Source organism: Ictalurus punctatus, chromosome 3 (assembly GCF_001660625.3).
Source record: "Ictalurus punctatus breed USDA103 chromosome 3, Coco_2.0, whole genome shotgun sequence".
Taxonomy (NCBI): domain Eukaryota; kingdom Metazoa; phylum Chordata; class Actinopteri; order Siluriformes; family Ictaluridae; genus Ictalurus; species Ictalurus punctatus.
Genome location: NC_030418.2, coordinates 34,185,888 through 34,210,230, shown reverse-complemented (window position 1 = coordinate 34,210,230; position 24,343 = coordinate 34,185,888). Strand labels below are relative to the sequence as shown.

The following is a 24,343-nucleotide window of genomic DNA, read 5'->3' as shown; positions in this document are numbered from 1 at the left end:
CAAGTTATCTCCACGATCAGCGCAAACAAAAGGCACGGACGAGGCCCAGTACAATGGGCTCGTTCAGACCGTTCAGTGGGATTTGAGTTCTCTGAGCACAGATGAAGGAGGGTAACGTGGGACCGCTTCCTTCACGGACTGAATTTCTTCCTTCTGACACGATTCTTTCGAGAGCGATGAAACGATCCGGTGATTCCACGGAGACTTACGGTACATGTGAGACAGAACCGAATCCATGAAGCACAAAGCTGACTTCCGAGCCATGTACACCGCAGGAGCGACGCTTTCTCTGGCTGATGATGATCTATTTTTTGATGCCGTATTATACAGTAGACTGTCAGCTCTGGAAGTATTGGCACCCTTCGTAAAGATAGTGAGAACGTTTAGCGTTTTTATTCAGTTTAATACAAAATCAGCACGATAACGCGAGTGAAAATGTAGAAATATTTGCACGGATTTCAGAATTTTAGCATCTGGTACATCCCACTTTTGTTTCAATCGGTACGTTTATACGGACGACGATAATCCGATATTATCCCGATTAAGACGATACTCTGATTAAGACACTAGCATATAAACAGAGATTCTTGATGACCTTAATCTGATTAAAGTCACACTCGGAGTAAACACAGATGGAATTAAGACGTGTGGAGTATTCCTGTTTTAGTCGCGTTATCGACGTGCGTTACAGACGTGTACACGCCTTAATCACGCTATTAACGTCGTGTGAGAGTTTTCACCGCATTGTGCGACAGGACACGATCACACACGGCAGTGCTCGACAAGAGAGCACGGCTGCGTCCCAAACCGCGTACTTACCTGCTATATAGTAGGAGAAATACATGTGTCTCTATATACTATATAGACGGTACGTACGCGGTTCGGGACGCAGCCCACGGCTTCAAGCGGTCGTCTATCAGCACGTACAGCACGACTAATAATTAACCGCACTCGAAGCTTTCATAAAATTAAAAATAAAAACACCCAGAACTGTATACGGTCCCATAACGAAGACCGACCGTACGTCGATACGTGAAATTCTGAAGGGAACGTTATACGGCATGACGTGGGGACGTGATGACGTGTGCCGTTAATCCGTCTACGTTCTATAACACGAAACACGGGAACATGAAAGGAGTATTCTAAAAGCGACTCATGTAAACACCTTAATCAGAATATTATATTCAGAATAAAGTCAATAATTAGATCACCGCCGTCCGTGTAAACGTCGTCACTGACAGTGTGCGCTCGAGCTGGGCATGAACTCCACAAGTTTGTTAGATCAAAGCCATCAGAGCGATGTCTGAACATGTGATACAGTGGAAGAGATAAGACTCGAACCTTACGGAGGAAGGAGTTAACGTGGTCTTCCTGGACAAAAAAAAAAAAAAGAAATTGTTTCTGGGACTTTTCTGCAAATTTGTAAATTCGCTCTTATGTGGAAAGCCAGATTGATGTAATGCTGTAATCTCCTGACCTCATCTGAAAAATGTAGAGAATTCATTTTGCACAGTGATCGTAATCCAGGCTCATGTAGCCTAACTGTAGCGGTTTTGACTCATTAGGTTGTTTTTTTGTTTTTGTTTATTATGAAAACAGATAGAATTGTACTTTTCTCACTTTCCTGTACATAATACGGAGTTTGTTTCTTTACCGCTGGTGTCGATCCGTCACGGCGCATGTCCCGGAGTCTCCCACACAGCCGTATCGTTTTCCCATCATGAAGTGTGCACTGCATGCCGTCTGCGTATGTTTTCACACCCTGCCAAAATCCTGTCCCCCTGAGACTCTGGGCATTTCAACACAGAGACGCTTGTTTTTATCACCGCACACGGACCTGCAGTCTCGGTTCACACCAAGGCCCTGCAGCAGTCGAGTGATGACACGTCGGTCTATTACGGACTGATTTACACAGTGTGGTTTTATGGAAGAGTGGAGATGCTTTCCACATCATACGGTCCTTATTTGTACACACGCAAAGTGTAGCGGTTGAGCCGGACGACTGGCTGATTGATAGCGATATGGACCGCGTTTGTGTTTACAGTTTTGTTTGATTTCTAATTGATTCATTTATCATCTGGACAGTTCTGTCTTCTAGGCTCGTGCGATATAATTATAATCGATTAATCGTCGATACGTGATATTACTGCGCCACAAGGTTCAGGGCGTTTACTCTGACTGTATTATTTGACCAGATCTGCCAAGCTTTTACACATTTTGTGCTCAAGCGTACACAAAAAGAGCATATAATCAATCGGAAGGTGAGATGAGGTGATAGATGTCTGAATCTGGAATGATGTGCACCTTTGTTTTGAACTCTCCGGTATGAATCCCTTTCTGGAAGCTCCGCCCCCTCCACCCGTCTTGCTCTCGCTTTCTGTCACGGTAAATGGAGAATGTTTTGAGTTCGTTAACGTGAAATAAAATCTGTCCGTGTACGTTCGGCTTAGCTAACACGAGACGTACTGTGTAGCGCTAGGTAACAAGAATGTGATATAACGGAATTCAAATCCCTTATCAAAAAGATAATCGAGACTCTTTATATGTAAACATTTCCAAATGTTAAATGATTTCCAAATCCAATATCAAACAAACCCCCACCCCCGACCTCCCCTTATCTGATCCACCCGAGATTCCGTCTTTAAATATCAAGAAAATGGGACGGATCGACATCACAGAAAGCCTAACTGAATGTCCTGTTGGTGTTGCCGTAGTTTAGCTACAGTCCCGATCTAGATCCCTCTGTCAGGTCTGGACAATATCTACTCTATGTGTATGGATATTTTCACAAAGAAGCCATTGTATATACACTAAGACCCTGAATTACCACAGACTTTGCATGTGCATGTAATAAGAAAAAGGTTTCTTTGTCATGTACAAAGACACCGGATTAGCGACTTATATCCTGGTATCCTGGTCTAAAACGTTTACTAGCTGCTACGCTGACATTCACTGGTATTCACGGGAGCTCCAAGCTAGCTGTCCACGAATGCAGCAATGATGCACCTGGAATACGGACTGGAATATCATTTATTCTTAATTCTGCACTTTTTATATTTATGATTTCTTATTCATTACTACAATATTTGCTAATTTAACCAATTCGTGAACATTGTATAGCATTGATGTGATCCTGACTGATCTCAGATGCTGCAGATTATGCTCCAGACTGTGTGTGTGTGTGTGTGTTTAGATGAATCACAGCGTTCACGATCCAGCGAACACAAATCACTTTTATCTGCTGGTAATACAGGCCAGAATTTCACCATGTCAGATCAAAATATTTTGCACAGCATGTTGGATGGATGATATAAAGCATTACTATTAATGCCGTTACTTTATTGCGCATCTCCGTTCAGGGGCGGGCTTAGCACTAGGCGAAGGTAGGCAACTGCTTTGGGCCTCCAGAGTGCGATAAAAATGCACATTATACATATACGTGTACAAATATATATATTGTAATTATTAATGCTAAATGAAATGTGCTGAAAAGTTTAATATCGATGCTAAAACACTGAAGTGAGGGCCCCATTCCTATATTTTGCCTAGGGATTTTTAAATGGCTAACTCCGCCCCTGTCTCTGTTACACTTTTACACCGCAGTGCTGTTGAGCTCTGGATTGGTCCGAAGGTGTCGATTCATTTTCTACAACAGTAAAATTCTAAGACTGATTCAGCAGCACACCGAGGTATTTCTAAGCTCCGTGTGTGTGTAGGTGTTAATTGTAGCAGTGCTTGAAAGTTTGAAAGAGACATTTTCATCGCGTCGTTTGAAAACGCCCGACTCTAATCTCACCTTGAAATCATCTGCTAATCCCGAGGGGTTCACGTACTGTTGCGACTCACAGATATGTAATATCGGATGGTTTTCCTCAATAAATAAACCAGTCCGTCCAGGGTTTTGCGATGGCACCGATGAACGCAAAATCACGGGAACTCTACGACATTTGCAGGAGCTTGCGATTTTTTAAAATTAGCGCGGATTTTACGCCGATTCGGCCGAAGCCCTCTTCGATTCCCGTGCGTCGAACATGAGTACAGCTAAAAGGTCTCGTTTCCCAACAGACATCGCCGCGAAAGTGCGTGCAGGACAATTTCGTGCGATTTTGCGATTTCGCTGATTCGAGTGAGCTGCGTCACAAATTTTTGAAAAAAAAAAAAAAAGCCACAGCAAAGTCAAGCCTTTTTGGGGTTTGATCGCAACAATCACCAAAAAACTCCACAGAATCCTGTACGCATGATAAATGACCAATTTTAGGACTTGTGTGAAAAATTGATGATGTTTTGAGGTCATATTTATGCAGAACATTCTGAAGGGTTCACAAACTTTCAAGCACCACTGTATATTTTTTGGTACCATTTAGAGGCCTTCATCTTTAAACCTTTTTAACCTGAATTGCCTCTAAATTGTGCGCTGGTAAAGGGGAGCTTTTATTTCAGCATGGGTTATGAATGTATGTGTGTGTGTGTGTGTGTGTGTGTGTGTGTGTGTGTGTGTGTGTGTGGAGGGTTTATTGGCTTATTCTTACATCATTATGGAAGTTCATAAATCAGAAATGACACCACTGGTTTTCTCTCTCAGAAACCAGTCGAAAAGGGACACTGTTCATTAACAAACCTGTCTACAACAAGCGGATCTTTAATAAACGAGACCGTATTTACGTGGTGAAGGAGGGCGGCCATGCCTCCAGAGGCGTGCTGAATCTGTTGCTGTGTTGTTTCTGGCTCTTCGACTCAATCATTTTATGGCTTCAGAGTGAGCTTGGCTCAATTCTGGGATACTTTACATTTAAACCTGGGAATATGAGTTCAGATGTTAAAAACACTTTATACGTCTGTCTGTTTGTACTTCCGTGTGTGTGTGTGTGTGTGTTAGGAGCTGTCAGAGCCGGATCTGGAGGAACAGTTGCGTTCTGCGGGCAGCGTGGACGAGCTGATGAGGCTACTCTACCCCAGTTACTGGAACATGTTAAAGTGCCACTCGAAACGTAGCATCAATCCTCGCTTCTCTCACAGAGACCCAGACCCACACTCAGAGGAGCTCTCCTTCGCCGCCGCCTACTTCAACCTCGATATATTTAAAAGTAAGCATCCCTTTAAACTCTTTAGACGCTGAGTGGGTTCGGCAAAGTTACAATCATATGGTGGGACGAGTGAAGTCCTGAAGTCTTTTCTCTCTCGCTTACTATACCACAACAGTTTGCCAATGATTACAGTTTATTCATCAAAGAACGACACACCTTTAGGTTTGACGGTTAACGCTCTGGGTTACTGAGCGGAAGGTCGGGGGTTCAAGCCCCAGCACTGCCAAGCTGCCACTGTTGGGCCCTTGAGCAAGGCTCTTAACCCTCTCTGCTCCAGGGGGCGCTGTATTGTGTCTGACCCCAGCTTTCTGACATGCTGGGATATGTGAAGAAAAGAATTTCACTCTGCTGTAGTGTATATGTGATCAATAAAGACTCGTTAAAAAAATAATAATAATTTAAGTTACAGCTTCACCTCTGACGCCGGAGACTCCTTCCATAATTATTCAATAAACTTCCTTACCAAAAATCATCTCCATATCCCTGATTATTATTATTTTCTATTTACTGATGCATTAATAGTGTAGTGTGTTGTATGTTGGTGCAAGATAAAAAAATACTAAAAATGATGAAGTGCTTCCCAAAGCACTTGATTCCCAAATCGACTCAAATATTATAAAATACATTCATGATTTCAGTACTGAGAATAATTCGTTATTGTTTTATTTGAACATTTCTGTAGTGTCATCCCAGATCAATAATGCAGAAAATGTCATTTTTTAATTCCTATTTTTAAAAAATTTATAAAAATCTAACGCTTTTTCGTCTTCCTGTCTGGCTGTCTCCTCGTGCAACAGGTATTGAGGCAGAGTGGAGAAAGACGCTGTGCATGCCGCGCGAGGTGTGTTTAGATGTGGGGAAAGAGTTTGGGGCGGCGACAAACACCTTCTTTAAACCCCCGTGCGTGTCTGTCTACAGATGTGGAGGCTGCTGCAACAGTGAGGACCTCCAGTGCATGAACATCAGCACCTCCTTCATCAGCAAAACGGTGAGTTTCAATGTAGCGTGTGTGTGTGTGTGTGTGTGTGTGTGTGTGTGTGTGTGTTTGATTTAGATCTGCCAGAACAATTCTACCACTATTCAAATATTCATAAAGTTGACAGATATAAAAGGGAGACTGTCCATACATTATATATTTTAGACACTGTAGACATTATAGACACTGTAGACACTGTAGACACTATAGACATTATAGACACTGTAGACACTATAGACATTATATACATTCGACACTATAGACATTGTAGACACTATAGACATTATAGACACTGTAGACATTATAGACACTGTAGACATTATAGACACTATAAAAATTACAGACACTATAGACATTATAGACACTGTAGACACTATAGACATTATAGACACTGTAGACACTATAGACATTATAGACACTGTAGACATTATAGACACTATAAACATTATTGACACTATAGACACTGTAGACACTATAGACATTATAGACACTGTAGACACTATAGACATTATAGACACTATAAACACTATAGACACTATAGACACTGTAGACACTATAGACACTATAGACACTGTAGACACTATAGACAGTATAGACAGTATAGACATTATAGACACTGTAGACACTAGACATTATAGACAGTATAGACATTATAGACACTGTAGACACTGTAGACACTATAGACATTATAGACACTATAAACCTTATAGACATTATAGACACTGTAGACATTATAGACACAATAAACATTATAGACACTGTAGACACTATAGACACTGTAGACACTATAGACACTATAGACAGTATAGACATTATAGACACTGTAGACACTAGACATTATAGACAGTATAGACATTATAGACACTGTAGACACTGTAGACACTATAGACACTATAGACAGTATAGACATTATAGACACTGTAGACACTAGACATTATAGACAGTATAGACATTATAGACACTGTAGACACTGTAGACACTATAGACACTGTAGACACTATAGACATTATAGACACTATAAACCTTATAGACACTGTAGACACTATAGACATTATAGACACTGTAGACATTATAGACACTATAAACCTTATAGACACTGTAGACACTATAGACATTATAGACATTATAGACACTATAGACATTATAGACACTGTAGACATTATAGACACTATAGACATTATAGACACTATAGACATTATAGACACTATAGACATTGTAGACACTGTAGACACTATAGACATTATAGACACTGTAAACACTATAGACACTGTAGACATTATAGGCAATTGGATAAATTGTGCAGTTAGTGGGCTTGTTAAAGTTGAGTTGGAAAACTGTTAAAAAAAATATTTACTAAAATAAATAAATAAATATATAATAGTGTAAATGTGAGCTTGCATTAAATTAATAAGGTAAATATCAAGGAAAACCTCAAGTTAAATGATGCTGGTGAATATCTTTACTGCAGTAATTACAGGTTTTAAGAAATGTTCTGAGCAGCATGCTATTGCAAATTTAATACATGCCCTCCAGACGTATTAAATTGCACGCCCGATCGTTGTTCCTGAAAAGACTTTTAACTTCAGGTTTAGCTTCAGTGCAGAATGAATCTATTAGCACCTTTAGGTAACTCTGTAAATCACGTATTCTTTAAGACAAACATCGCAAGGATGGAATTTTACATCTCATTGTTAAACGCAAATCCTCTCTAGACCCTTTTAACAAATCATCTTGTACATTTCTTTTAGTGAAGCAGGACCTAAATTGTTTAAGGCACTAAAATGACAGTGTGGGTTTTTAAAGGAATTTGAGAGCTCGGAGTAATTTGTTTGTGTTGGAGAAATGGCTTTCTCCATTTTGACACTATTTTAGCTTGGTCTCCTTATGAATTACACAAAATAATATTGATTTGAGAAATAAAACGAGCCGCTGGATTTGCTTTTGTTTGAAGGTTAAGGCTGAGCATAGAGTTACATGTATGAAATAGCGTAGTGTATAACTGTGTAGTTTGATGGAGTGTGTGTGTGTGTGTGTGTGTGTGTGTGAGGACAGCTGATTTCTGCGTCATAGACTTGTTTGGCATCGTCTTAACCTGTGACGTAGATGTAGAGAGTCCTGGATTAGTGAGGCTTGATTTAGGGGGGTCAAAGCTCTGACTTTTAGCAGCTAGGCCTCCCTTAATTGCACACAGACCGGTTTGGGTGGGTTGCCCCCACGGGGCAGAGTAGGTTCCCGCCTGTCATTTAAAGGAAGACGCCGTCCTACTGGGCGAGAACCAGAATTCTCTCTGCCATTCAGTTGTCGTTTTTTTTCCCCGTCTAAATCCATGACCGCGACAAAAACCCATGTTTTCTCAGTGCAATTCTCATAGTACAACTGCCATGCTATATTTCTGATTTCCAAACTGTAAAAAATAGGTTTTGAGTCCGCTTATCGATATTATGACATACCGCGATACATCGCAACGTGCTTTTCTGAGAGTCTCGCGGATGTCGTCAGCACTTTTAGGACACTAAACGTAGTGCTGCACAAAACAAATCGGATTAAAATCCTGATCTCGATACGTCTCATAATGCAGTTCCACACAAGAACAGCGTTAATTCTGCAGCATCGAATAAATCAGAGCGCCACGCGACCTCATACAGACCTCAAACATGGCGAGTCTACGGAACGAAAAGGGGAGAAACAATGTGAGGATGCCATGAGTGAATCTTAAAATGACCCAAACATCCAATTATCCTAAACGTGAAATATGACGTGTAAAATCTCAGTACATTATACGATTTAAATAAATAGATCGTCTCCTTTTACGAGAATTTACACACCCATATGGGAAACGAACAAACTATATTCTCACGAAAGCCACGCCTTTATTTAATGCGTCGTAAATAACTTGCAAATAAATGGATTTATATTCCGTACGATAAAACAGTTCCAGTCCGATGTCTTTTTGGCGAAAACAGCAGCATGATTATTACTTATCAGATCCATGGGTGTGTTTTGAAGATGTTTCTGGCTCAGTTTATATATAATGAATCTTCTGTCTACATACAAACCCTCCCTTTTATTTCCCTCCTCTATAAACCCAGCCTGCTTTGTGTCAGTGGTTCCAGGTGACAGACGATTGTGATTTCACTTTTTTTTTCTTCTTGTTCTTCTCGACACTCGCCAGACACCTGTGTCAGCTTAACCCCTTCACTGTGCTACTTCTCCAGACCGCTTTAAACGGATCTCGGGTTACGTCTGACCCTCGTGTCACCTGCTTCAGATGATATGCAGGCTCAACCGACTGTAAATATCCAGCTAAAGTGCTTTTATTTTGGAGAGCGGTCCGGGAAGCACTCGCTAAAAGCTGTTACAAGGGAATATAGTCTAGTAAATGTATAAAAATGTGTGTTTAAGTGCTTTCCATGAATATAAGCTTACCTCAGATGACTACCTCATCCGTCTGCCTTGCTATTGTTGTTGATAAAGAGTAGGAGCCAATGGGCCTTCAGAGCGCCCTTCTTCTGCCTCTTCTTCTTCTTCTTCTCTCCAGCCTCATTCTTAGTCCAACTTTCTGCTTAGCTACGTCCGTTTTTGTACGAAGTCCTAAATAAATCTGGTAATGAACCGTCCCCCTGTAGTGAGGCATGGAAAACCAATAGGTGGCGGATTTTCCAAGAATTAAAATAGTGGTTTGGGGGATTGTAGAGTTTTTATTAGTGAGCTTGGAGTATTTGTTGTGCTGCCAAATGCATCGAGAGGGGCTGGGTGTCTGAGGCCTCGGCAAGTCCTCATCACTGTGGACAAATCGAGCCAAGATACACGCAAGCCGGAGAACCCGGACGTGAGTTTCTGACAGGGACAGACATGTGCCGATACTCATTTCCTGTCTCAAAATTACTTTCTAGATCAGACATCATCGACTGGTGCGAAGCAGTCCGGAAGCAGACGCAGCAAAGTATTACAGCGGTTTAAACCGAGTACTCGAAAATACTCTAGCAATATACATGTGGGAAAACTGTCCATTGTTCGGCGACTCTCCTATTGAAGTTCTGACATGGCGGATTTGTTTATTCTCTGCTTCAAGTTTTAAACATATCTCAGCTATACAGAGTCACAAGCGGCAACATGACACACCAGAGCGAAACAAAACATCAGCACTTCAAAATAACGAGTCAAATTTATAGCCATAAACGAATCGTTAATGTTGAAGCGTTTAAAGTTAACTGTTGTAGCCGTTCTGTAAGGCTAGTCGCTTAGAAACACCTCGGAAAGAATGGAAAAATATAGAGCTGTACCTTCGGTATGCTGTCGCTCCTAGCACACTGCACACGCGGCTTTTGTTCACCGATGATCACTCGCTATCTAGGAATGAAATAGATTAAAGTTCTTTTGCTGAGTTCTTTTGAGCGGTGCAGTAATCCAGGACCGATCGCTCAGATTACTTTAGAAACTGTTAATGTCAGATTTTATTCAAGTGTAAAAGCATCTATCTCTCCAAGACACATTTGACAACCAAACCCATCGCCTTGGCCACCTTCCATACTCTCTTAAGGGCTCTTTGGTTGTCCCTCTTAAATACACCAATAAATGTACAGTAGGACTCTACAACACTGACTACGTTTACAAGGACAGCAGTAATCTAATTATTGACCTTACTCTGAGTAAGATAATATTGTGATTAAGGTGTTTACATGAGTCGCTTTTAGAATACTCCCGTCATGTACCCGTTTTACATGTTATAGAACATAATTAGATTAACGGCACACGTCATTACGTCACCGCGCCACGCCGTCCGACGTCCCTCCAGAATTTCACGTATCGACGTACAGTCGGTCTTCGTTATGGGACCGTATACAGTTTTGGGTGTTTTTTATTTTACGTTTTTACGAACGCTTCAAGCGCGGTTAATTATTTGTCGTGCTGTACGTGCTGATAGACGACCGCTTGAAGCCGTGGGCTGCGTCCCAAACCGCGTACTTACCTACTGTATAGTAGCCCAGATACATGTATTTCGCCTGCTACAGGCCTATAGTAGGCAAGTACGCGGTTTGGGACGCAGCCGTGCTCTCTTGTTCGCCGTCAGACGGTCGAGCGCTGCCGTGTGTGTACGTGTCCTGTCGCACGATGCGGTGAAAACTCTCACACGACGTTAATAGCGTGATTAAGGTGTGTACACGTCTGTAACGCACGTCGATAACGCGACTAAAACAGGAATACTCCACACGTCTTAATTCCATCTGTGTTTACTCCGAGTGTGACTTTAATCAGATTAAGGTCATCAATAATCTGTTTACATGCTAGTGTCGTAATCAGAGTATCGTCTTAATCGGGTTCATATCAGATTATTGTTGTCCATGTAAACGCACTGATTGTTTCCCTATCAGAAGGTTTTCCTTCAAGACCCTTAAAGAATGCTTGAAGAACCTTTTTTTTAAAACGAGTGTGTACATGGTAAAAAGGGGTTCTTTAAGGGACTAAGAGAGGTTCTTGACTATAATTACAGAACATTTACATTTACAGCATTTGGCAGATGCACTTATCCACATCAGCTTACATTTGTCTCATTTATACTACTGAGCAGTTGAGGGTTGAGGGCCTTGCTCATGGGCGCTTGGTAGTCCTGGGATTTGAACTCACAACCTTCCGATCAGTCTTAACCACTGAGCTACCACCTCCTATATATAGAATATAATTTGAAATGGTGTTCAAGAAAAAAAAAAGTAAGTACATAACATTTTGAGCACGAAACCAAGCATTCTTTGGTCTTTTTTGTCTTAGTAACAGGAACTGAAGGATTCGAGGAGTAGAAACAGTAACATCTGACTATTTTACTATTATTCCTAACTTAACGTTCTCTCTATAACGCGATCAAACTCTATTTATGTTGCTTGTACATTCTTTCACTGTTGCTTTACCTGCTTCTGACTGTACTTTGCTAAGACCTAACGTTGTTACATTCAGGAATCGGATTCATCATCTGTCTTTTTATTGTTTTGTTTTTTTTTTGTTATTTCTGAAGCTGTTTGAGATCACAGTCCCCGTGAAGCAGCCGCCCAAGCCGGTCACCATCAGCTTTGCCAATCACACCTCATGCAGCTGTTTGTCCAAGCTGGACGTGTACAGACAGAAACACTCCATCATCCGGCGAGCGCTCCCAGAGTGAGTTTCCTCTCTATTATCCAACTATTATTCTCATGCACTCTGCACCACTGTAACCCAAGACCCGACTGTAATAAATCAGACGACACTTATATATTTGGTGTGTGTTAGCCTTGGAACATCGTCAACATGGCCGGATGTTTAAGATCAAGCTAAAATCATTTACTGGCATTTAAATTAATTATTGAACATGCTTTGGATAATTGTGAGCATTTCTCAGAGTGTCGAGCACAAACGATGATGAATGTGGCCTCGGCTAGAGGGACGTTTACAGAAGATCAGATCTCCAGCTGAGCACATTTGATCCACACTCCCGAAGTGTGCTTTGGCTCTTCGGGCTCTCGGTGGAGTCGAGCCGAGATGGATGTGTGTATTTTGGATGGTTTAAGATCTCAGTGGCGCACGGTAGCAGAACAATTTTAGATCGGCCATTGGTTTCTGTAGCCTCACGCAGTGCTTCCTGAGAGGAACTTCCAGTCAGGGTTATAATGAAGATACCATTCAGATACGGATACTTAAAGGAAAGGTTTGGCAACAATAAAGTGCTTTGCTCTCGGAGACAGTTTCAGTGGTTCCTTAGGGCGCTTTCACACCTATCAGTCTGTTTGTCGAGCACAAATCAGAGTGAAACCGATACTTTTGGGTCGTTTGCTGTTTTGTTTGGATTCGTACTGCAAATCATTAAATAAACCAAAAAGAAAAAAGGAAACGGATTGGTTGAAGGCCAATAATCATGAAACATTAATCATAAAATTCTTTCATTTATTCATGAGAAATCCATCCATCCATCCACCCATCTTCTATACCACTTATCCTTCCTTCAGGGTCACGGGGGAAGCTGGAGGCTATCCCAGGGAGCATGGGGCACAAGGCGGGGTACACCCTGGACAGGGTGCCAATCCATCGCAGGGCACAATCACATACACCCTCACACACCCATTCATACACTACGGACACTTTGGACACGCCAATCAGCCTACCATGCACGTCTTTGGACTGGGGGAGGAAACCGGAGTACCCGGAGGAAACCCCCACAGCATGGGGAGAACATGCAAACTCCGCACACACAGGGCCACGGTGGGAATCGAATCCCCCGACCCTGGAGGCGAACGTGCTAACCGCTAAGCCACCGTGCGCTCCTTCATGAGAAATATGGCAAGTAAAAAAGAAACAAGCGTAGAATTCCAAAAATTATTTGAGCAGAGAAGAGACGGAGCCAGCATTCAGTAAATGGTTTAATAATTACATAAATAACTAGTTTAAAACATTTTGAGTGTCACATTTTTCTCAGTTTTTCTCAATTCCTGCAGCACTACAGCTCTGTCCTTTGTCTCGTGGCTCAGTTTTAAAGCGCTCATCTACAAAAAAAAAAAAAATGTGTACAATCCAACATACATGGCGTGTTTGATTCACTTTCTGTAGTCGATTCAGAGTCGAATCATTTTTTCACAATTATACTTTAACGCTGCATAGCTTCCTGTAAGAAACCTTAAATAACCCTTTTTCTTGGAGTGTATGCACTAACAGGCTGAGTGTGCAGAACATATTATTGGTAAAAAAAAATTCTTCGTAATACTTAGAACCTGTCATGGATTAACATTAACAGTTAGTACAAATGGATTAACATTAACAGTTAGCACAAGCGCTAATTCAAGTGCTTATCCTTGGCGCTTGGTACATTCTTATAAAATTGTTCTTTAAGGGTTCATTGGATAATTAAGAGTTCTTGGCCTTTTAAAGTGGTTTTACGTGGACCCCTTTCTGACACTCTGTTGTGGGGTGGGGACTAAACTAAGAACCCTTATGTGTACCTTACATCATAACAGACATGTCTATTTAAAAAAATAAACAAATTACCACATGCAGTCAGTGGTCCAAAACATGTTCTGATGGTTGATCCTTTAGTTTTTGTAGCAAGCACTTAGATGAAGCAAGAAGCAAAGTGTGTAAACTCAGATTGAGTTTTATGTATTGTATATACATATACAGAGTCAAAAACAGGCCAAGGTCTCAACCAGGAGCACAGAACACGGAAATCGTAGACTTACAGATCAGTCGTCTCAATGAAACAAATCAAACTAATCATGGAATAAACATAGTACAGGTGCACACATTAGGGGAACAAACCAATGACAGCATGTCAGGAGCAAAACAGGAACCTTGAACCGCAATGCCAAGGAAGATTCCGTAACAGTGATCTCACTCTAATTCATAAACACGAGCCTGAGCATTACAGTAGCCGATCATTGTAGTGTTAAGGCGGCGGCCATTCGATAATCACTATTTTCTTTACATTTACGGTTACGGTATTTAGCAGACATCCTTATCCAGAGCGGCTTACGGAAGTGCTTTCTGGTCTTGCATCAAAAACATCTCCTCAAGCTACTTCAATAGGTCAGGCTGTGAGAATGCTATCTTAAAACCCTGTCAGAGAGGAGGTAGTACAAGCGCTAATTCAAGTGTTTGGTAAGGACTTACGGCTTTTACTCTTTAGTTGAAGGCATCCAGGGAGAGTTCATTCTACCACCTGGGCCGGTCAGATTTTTGCTTTTTCCTGTAAGCATTAGTGTTTTTAATCTGAAATAAAGCAGTGATGGGGTGATGTGGGAGAACCTGGCGAGATTGCATTCTGCATCAGTTGCAAGGATTGGATGGCATGCAAGGGCGGACCTGCCAGGAGCAGTGATCAGAAGTCCAGTGTTTGCTTAGCGTGGTTTGGTACATTCCTGATCCATAGAGCATAATAAAAGTGTGACGTTTGACTGTAGAGTTGTCTAAGGATAGTAATATACAGAAGCTGCATTTTAAACCTAGGTGACTAAACAGCAATTTTGGGCTTGCATTTATAAATTAATAACAGCTGTAGAACTGGTGCAAAAGTAAACGTCTTAAACTTTGGACACCAGACTTACGTTGGCTGTTCGACCACATTTGTGGTAGTGTATTATGTAAATCTTTTTTTTCCATTGCCTTTCTGATCAGATTAGTCGGAACCCATGTGCAATCACGATGTAAATCTTAATTGTGAATGGTTGCAGGCAAAATCCATGCTGCATATAATGTAACCAGTAATGGTCAGACTCTATAATTCACCCAAATGCTGCACACTGATGTCTTAAAAGCATAAGATATGAAACACATGATCACTGTTACTCAGTCAACCTCGGGTCATTTCCTGAACACTTTACCAGGACCCCGTGTGTGTCGAGACAGATGGATTGAATGAGATGCTCTGTGTCGTTACTCATATTTTCATGCAAAACTATAAAGCAAGCTTTCCCATCACTTGCCTGGGGAGGACATTGAAGGTAACACCTGCCATCTTGGTATTTTAACTATGGGCATGAGCTCAAGTTCCCACAACAGACTTGATGCCGATAGTACATTCACGTACTGTACAAACAGCACAATCTAACTCAATGCATTATTGCACACTGAGTTTTTGCTACCTAATCTTCAGATAATGGTTAACGCAAATGTAAATGAGATGCCAAGTCACCTTGATCTCTTTTTTTGTGGGAACTAAAACTTGCACGTTTAAAAATTCCAATTGGTGGGTATCAGTGTCAGTGTCCTTCCCTGGTGGTTAATGGGAATCTTGCTTACTAGTTTTCCACAGGAAAACAAACAATAATCTTGTTCTCTTGGCAAGCCAATTCACAGGGGAAAAAAAGCACAAAGACATTACACAAGTTGCGTCTGACAAACAACAATGTAGCCCGAGGAACAACTATCATGTGTTTTGTATCTCCAGCTCTCTGAAGCACTGATCGTCACTGTACTGTTCGTTAGTAAGCAATTTGAAAGTGTTTATCATCTGGTATCGCCGTTGAATGTAATGGATTAGCCTTGTAGCCTGTGCGTGACACACGTCAGCATGCGGAGAAATACCTCTCCATGCTATCATGTGGATAAGAAAGCCTCTGCGCCTTCTTCGTTAGCCAAGCGGAGGCTGATTGATTCCACATGGGTGACGATGGAGCCAGTTTATGCCTTGCAGAGTACGACGCTGAAATGTCTGCACGGGAAGACAGCAATTCATCTCGGGGAAACGCGGAATGGTGTTTACAGTGGCAGTGTCATCGCATAAGCACTTCTTTGTGCAACAGGAAGCTTCCAGAGAGTCTGCATTGGTCGCAGTTTGTGTATGGCGTCAATGATAAAGCATGCACGAGATGAAATATGTCCAAATCCTGCAACATAACAGGCTTGGAGCTTGTATTTTGCTTCTTTGTGCAAAGTTAGCAGAGTCTTAAGTCCATAGTCTTATTGCGCATTCAGAAATGAACTCGTCAGGCTGTGCTTTGGAAATGGAGATGGGGTTAGCTGATAGAATTGCCCTTCACTTCAATAGTTCACAACATAAGATCATAAATATAAACTAGCTAAAAAACTAAGCTGAATAATTTAGCTAGCTGGCTAGCATGTAGCTTAAGTCTTGTATACATGTAGAATAAAGGTAAAAGACAGTAGATACAAGACAAAGCTGTCGGGAGTATAAACATTTACCTCAGATATGTTTGTAAATTGCTCAGAAAATATTCTCTATTACTAAAATAACACCATAACCAGTGTTGACTACTTTGTCAATAGATTTGTGACTTTTAGTCCCCTCTTGACTTTATTTTTGAGCAAAAATAATAAAGTCCTGCACTTGATACAGCTCTCACAAGTGATGTTTATAGCAGGTTCACTCAACTCACCAGCAGTGGAAAGCCTGACTGTTATACTCGTGCAAGCTGATGTTACCAAGCACCACTCACTGATTTGTTGGGAACACCATTGTTCCCAACGACCAATCACTGACCACCATTGTTCCCAACGACCAATCACTGACCACCATTGTTCCCAACGACCAATCACTGATCACCATTGTTTCCAACGACCAATCACTGATCACCATTCTTGTTTCCCCAAACACCAATCACTGTTCACCATTGTTTCAAAAAACCAATCACTGATCACTATTGTTCCCAACAGCCAATCACTGATCACCATGGTTCCAAACATCTGATCAATGATCACCATTTTCCAAATGACCAATCCCTGATCACCATTGTTCAAAACAACGAATCACTGATCACCATTGTTTCAAAACGACTGATCAATGATCCCCATTGTTCCAAATGACCAATCCCTGATCACCATTGTTCCAAACATCTGTTCAATGATCACCATTGTTCCAAATGACCAATCACTCATCACCATTGTTCAAAACAACCGATCACTGATCACCATTGTTCCAAATGACCAATCCCTGATCACCATTATTGCTTGTTCATATTAACTCATATTAACATGCTTTTTTGATAGGCAAACAATAATTACAGTTATATGAGTCTATGACCGCATCTGCCGACTTCTACCGACTTTTAGAGCATGCATTAGCTACTTTCTCCGGAAAAGAATTAGCAGCGCTGACTGTAATTATTCTAAGCACTGAACACAATCCAAACTTCCTCATGTACAGCCATTTTGAGAAACATCGACATTATGTCGGTGCTAGTGGAGTACATTTTGCCTTCCAAATTTTTGAATACCACAACAGTTTATGTGAAACCTTTTCGTAAACATGGTTAACATGACCTCATATGAACGTAACATTAATCTAAATGCATTCACGTCTTTGAGACAGTTGTGGATCTCCATTCAACACGGGACAGTGTTGATGTCAATGTCTATGTATTGGCTGACTGTGATTTTTACAGCTAACATGATAAGTGGCGCGTGTTCTCAAGGCGACTAGAATGGAGCTCAAGCTAAATTTGATTAGTCAATCGCAATACACGATATAAAAGTCGACATTAGCTAAGCTAGCAGAAATGCATCACTATGCTAATATCCTACTTTATCATTTTTTAGCATTATTTTTACCACTATACTGTATGGTGACGGATGTTTATTTATTTATGGAAGGAGTCTCCAGTGTCAGCGTTAACACAGAGTCATTATATCACCTTGTTCCTGATTATTTTCCTAAAACAGCACGCGTTTTATTCCTTACATAACTTGCAGGCATGTCTTAGCTGGTTTCAGTCACCGCTTTTTATTCTTTCAGCTGAAGATTTCCGTGTTTACTGTGAGGTCATGCGGTGATGTCACACACCTATCAAAGTGCTTCTGTGGTATCTGGAGTTGTGCAGCGTAATGCAAAAGGATTGAGAGCTATTGCGATAAGCTGGCACTTTTATTCACTCTCTCTCTCTCTCTCTCTCTCTCTCTCTCTCTCTCTCTCTCTGTTGCACAGTCTGTTTATCTCTATTTTTAGCAGCCGTTTAGGATTGTTCGTGATTTTAATTTTATATCATATACGAGTCCTCGGGTCCTCGGGTGCGTTTAGAAAAGCTTTGCGAATTACTCTTAGACTACAAAAATTGGAGTTATAAATTAAAACACACTAATTTTGAAAGAGTTTCTCCTGATTCGACCAATCAGGCGCGACTTTTAGCCTTTAATATTTTTAACCCAATTAAATAATGCTAGCAGCCATTTAGGATCAGTTCATGATTCCTCCGGACTTAGTTTTCCTCTAGGCTCAGTTTTCACAGGTCTATAAAAATGCTTTGTGAATGATTTTTATGCTAAAAAAAATAATAATAAATGCACACATGCACATTTTTAAAGAGTTTCTCCTAAACTGACCAGTAAGGAGCTAGATTTAGCCTTAAGGTTCTTTGTGACTATGGTCGCCGAACCCTTTTACAAGCCAATATAAGTCAAGGCAGGTTTTGACAGCCAGTCAATCAGTGCTCACTGGGAATTTTCCCCACTTTTCTTTTCTTCTCTTTGCTTCTCTTTCTGCCCCCCCCCCATGCCACTCTATGAGGATCTCACCTGAAGTGACATTTGACTCTGCATGCATGTTCTCGTCGTACTCGCGTTAACAAAACCCAGACCTCTTCGGGCTGACGCTGTTCGTGATTTCCAGTTGCGCAACAGCAACTCGGATACCAGATATTACATATTCTAAAAATAGCATCCCAACACCATTGAGACACTCAGATCACTTCTGAGGAATCTCAATCCAAGAACTTGACGAAATCGCGCTGCTCGGATGGTAAAAATTTACGCACTTTTGTCCGGTAATCTGGAGCAGCTTTTTTTCCACTTAGCATTTGGGCATTGGGACATGCGTACGTGCGCAATCCTACAGATGTAAATCGGGAAACTGGGGCGTGCTCGTGAAGGGCAGAACTCTAGGCAGCCTGTAGCGAGGAATGAGACGCAGCCATAATATCTACCATATGAGCCGTCTCTACAAAGCCATCCGGAGAGACATTAGATCCTATCTCTGCTCGCCGGTATTCAGCAGTAAAATGGCATTAAAGACATACGCTCCAAATTAGCTCGGCTTATAGATCTTCTTTCGGACACCTTGCCGCTGTAAACCGAATCGTATGTTTCGTGTTACGCAAGGTGCGAGTACACATGTTAGTCATCAGATAAGGCGTTCTCTGCTTCGCGTAGCCTGTGTCATAAGCCTTACCCTCCTTTATTTTTTTTTCCTCAGGGCTATGTAGGAATGCATCGTGTTATTAAGCCTCTGGGCATGTGGAAATTGGAAACATGTTGCGAGTTTCGCCCCGTGTGGCCCACCGTGAAACCAACACGGTACGACGCTGGCGATTAGTTTTATTTCACGGCGCGTAGCGTCGGCCGCCCGAGTCCTGTTTTTCCTACGCGAAAGATTTGAAATGTCCACGTCAGTTCATTGCTTTTGGAATAAACATACTGCAAAAAAAAATAAATCAATCAAAAGACGCTCGGATAGTCTTTGGAGTTTACGACATGTTACACAATGCATGCCAAATGAAATCCAAGCATATTGGAATTTCAGGGTTCATTACCAAAAGCCTTTTATTACATCACTTAGGGCACACTAATGCAATTAAGGCTAATCAGATTTTTTTCTCAAGACGCTAACACCCTTCACTAATATAAAGAGGTTGTTTTTCGTTCAAGTTTCAACACTCCACATGAACACAGCACTCTGTGGATATTCATGACTTAATAGCTCGGAGTTTATGCAATAAGATGGAACGCACTGAAATTCCGTCGGAGGTTCTTGTGCAGTTCTGTGTGGCATTTAGTGTTAATTAATGTTCCATAACAGCAGCTCATATATCAGTGTGCTTGTTGTAATATGTTATCGTTTCCATAGTAACAACTCATTCACAAGGACTTGTATGACGGAGAGATTTTTTTTTTTTGAAAACACGCTATTTAACACAGGAAAAACGTCTGTTTATTCAACGTTTAAGGAAGGAGTCTCCAGTGTCAGCTCTTCGTAACAGTCTGTATGGCTGATTGTAGCTGCTGTAACATAAGTGATTGCAAGAACTTGTTTTGCAGAAGTTCCACAACTATAACTATAAATGGATTAAAAAAAAAAAGTATGATCATTCTTTTAAAAAAGCAAACAAACAAACAAAAAACAAAACAATAAATTGTCAATTTGGGATGTGTTGCTATTGCAAAAGAATCAACTTCTGGATGTTAACAGTAACTCCACTTCAACCCACCACAGCATTGTTGATTGTTTTCCTGTAACAGCATTGCCCCAAATGGTTTTACTCTATAAATCATGCATAACACACCATTTGCTACTCGTATCTCCCAGCTGCCTAGCAACAGTTCTGACGAATTCAACCACATACATGAATGGCAAAAATATCACGTTACGTATCATGTATCAATAATATCACATTGACTACACTGACTAGGTTTACATGGACAGCAGTAATCTAATTATTGACTTTACTCTTACAATAATGTGATTGAGGTGTTTACATGAGTCGCTTTTAGAATACTCCAGTCATGTACCCGTTTTACATGTTATAGAACATAGTTCGATTAACAGCACACGTCATTACGCCGTCCGACGTCCCTGCAGAATTTCACGTATCGACGTACAGTTGGTCTTCGTTATGGGACCGTATACAGTTCTGGGTGTTTTTATTTCTTTTTTTTACGAACGCTTCAAGTGCGGTTAATTATTTGTCGTGCTGTACGTGCGGATAGATGACCGCTTGAACCCGTGGGCTGCGTCCCGAACCGCGTACGTACCGTCTATATAGTATATAGAGATACATGTGTTTCTCCTACTACAGGCCTATAGTAGGCAAGTACGCGGTTCGGGACGCAGCCGAACTCCCTTGTTTGCCGTAAAACTGTTGAGCGCTGCCGTGTGTGTACCTGCCACAAAACGCGGTGAAAACTCTCACACGACGTTAATAGTGCGATTAAGGTGTGTACGTGTCTGTAACGCACGTCGATAATGCGACTAAAACAGGAATACTCCACACGTCTTCATTCCATTTGTGTTTACTCCGAGTGTGACTTTAATCAGATTAAGGTAACTAAAAATGGCTGTTTACATGCTGGTTTCTTAATCAGAGTATCGTCTTAATCAGGTTAATAGTGGATTATTGTTGTCCATGTAAACTCTCTGATTGTGTGCATTAAACAGTTTAATGGTTATATGCTAGCAATATTGTCAACCTTAGTTACTAGCCATAGTAGGCTTGGTGTGCATATTTCCCAGTTGTCTGGCAACTGATTTCTGTTTCCGATGGATATTTCAGCTCAAAAGATATAAAAACGGATTTTAAATAATATAAACCAATCAAATTTACCCAATTCTGGGCCTTATGATACAGGGATATCATTTGCAGTACGGATTCGTATTTCAGAGGTGAGCGATTTGCAGATATGATGTCACGTTATTGCGATGAATTCTTACACTTTTCCGAAGAGTATTACGTGTATCGTCTGCACCAACACCAAACAATTCCGCCGGCACTCAAAGTAACAGGTAGCTGACTGGAATTTTCCCTTCAGGCAACTTATTTCAAGCAAAGCTAAACTGTGATACGCGTTGTGGAAACATCTTCACGTATCAGAGCCCATCCCTGTTGTGTTTCAAAGCTGTGAGTGTGTGTGTAAGACCGCAGGCGCTGCTTGAAAAGCTTTGATGACATGACCCCACACGACTGCCTGATCCAGACAGGTCATACATCAGCCTTGCGGTTGGAGGTGCTGATTGGACGCTCGGGGCTGGGACGCACGGATAGGACCGGAGAATAGAAGTGAAAGCTACACGTGAAGACAGGCGTGCTTTAGAAGTCTAGTGCCCCGGGGTCGTGCCAACCGGCCCTGACCTCTGCCCTTGTAGTAAAGAGAGATTAATGAGGGCGAACCTGTAACTCGAGCTGTAACATCCTACCACGGTCTCTGCAGGGTGTGAGGCTTTACCACAAACACACTTTCACACACGTGGTGCAGAGATCTGAGGTAGGGATCGGCAGGGATGCTTGAACCTCGATTCATGAATGCAGAGAGGTAAGATTTAAAAACCAAACATCTGATCATCGAATGCGTTTCATGCTATATCTATACGTTGTGTATCGTTAGTATCCGTCACCGTTTGTCAACAGCGCGATATAATCCGATAACAATGTTAACACAAATTTTGTACGATCGCTGTTTTATCTGAAGTTCACTTGCTCAAAGTGCTGTAAAAAAAAATCTAATGATGAAAAGTAATGCAATAGAATGTACAGACCCCTCCAAAACTATTGGAACAGCAAGGCCAATTCGTTTGTTTGTGCTGTTTGTACCCCAAATACATTTGGGTTTGAGTTCAAAAGATGGACATGATACGAGAGTTTAGGATTTAGAACCGTTTGTATCAGACCGCGCAATTTTTTTTTGACGAGCAAAAGTATAGGAACAGATCAATCTTGAAGTAAATTAAAGTAAATAACACAATATTTGCTTGCATATCCCTTGCTTGCAATAACTGCATCGAGCCTGTGTCTCATTGATATCAATAAATTATTGGTGTCTTCTTTTCTGATGCTTTTCCAGGCTTTCAGTTGTTGTTTTTTGTTGTTTTTTTTAAAATGCTGCTCAATTGGGTTAGGGTCTAGTGATTGACTTGGCTAGTCTAAAACCTTCCACTCCCCCCGCATCCTGATTAAGTCCCTTTGTTGAGTTGGCAGTGTTTTGGATCACTGTCCTGCTGCATGGTGAAGTTCCTCCTGATTAATTCGGACGCATTTCTCTGTAAATTGTCAGACAAAATGTTCCTGTAAGCTTCTGAATTCATTCTGCCGCTACCATCACGAGTTCCATCATCAATAAAGATTAGTGAGAACGTTCCAGAAGCGGCCATGTAAACCCAAACCATTACGCTACCTCCACCATGTTTCACAGATGAGCTTGTATGTTTTGGATCATGAGCAGATCCGTTCTTTCTCCACACTTTGGCCTTTCCATCACTGTGGTAGATGTTAATCTTGGTTCCAGAACGTTTGTGGATCATCTCTTATTACAATCTGTTTTTTTTTTTACGATTCTTACTGCTGATGAGTGGTTCACATCTTGTGGTACGGAGTCTATAGTTCTGCTCTCAAAGTCCTGTTTCGAGCGGTGGATTGTGATGCCTTCACCCCTGCTCCATGGAGGTTGTTGGTGATGTCACTGTTGTTTTGGGGGCTTTTCTTCACAGCTCTCACAATGTTTTTCATCAGCTGCTGTTAATTTAAAGAGATTTAAGAAACTAAAGACTCCACCCTTCTCACTCACTTCCTCAAAGAATTACTCCACCGTTTTTATTATATATTTATATATATATATATATATATTTTATTTGATTCCTTCCTTTTTTTGTTGGGAGGTAAAACTCTGTTTACTCTCTGGGAAGCTGTTTACAGCCGCCACTTCTTTTCTTTTTTTTCTTGTTTTACTGCACACTCAGAGAGTGAGAGGATGTTACCACATGTTGACGTTCATTAAAGCTTTAAAGAAAACTGTCGTTAAATTCCGACCAGACTGCACGTTTAAGTGCTCTTAGTGGGGTCGTGTCAGTGCGTTTTATTTGTGCGAACCGCACAAACACGTTCACATATCACTGCTTCCAAGCGGAGGATTTGTAACTACAATGCACTCCATCGTAAATAGGACAGCAGAGAGGGAGGCTTAATGTCTGAACCACAAATAGCACTCATTGTTGCTTTATTATTACCTCGAGGGCACAAACATGTCTACAGTTTTACAGACCAGAAAAAAATAGCTGTTCTCATAATGAAAGTGAGTCACATAATGAAATTCCCAGGCCTTACATTGTGTTGTA

At 41.2% G+C, this 24,343-nt stretch overlaps 1 protein-coding gene across 1 annotated transcript in view; it reads left to right on the top strand.

The window, feature by feature from the left end:
* vegfc (vascular endothelial growth factor c) overlaps positions 1–24,343 on the top strand; it is a 58,078-nt gene that overhangs the window by 19,498 nt on the left and 14,237 nt on the right. The window contains exons 2-4 of the mRNA XM_017464989.3: positions 4,877–5,084; positions 5,882–6,072; positions 12,068–12,207. Coding sequence (XP_017320478.1) covers positions 4,877–5,084; positions 5,882–6,072; positions 12,068–12,207 — 539 coding nt within the window. The remainder of the gene's footprint in view (positions 1–4,876; positions 5,085–5,881; positions 6,073–12,067; positions 12,208–24,343) is intronic.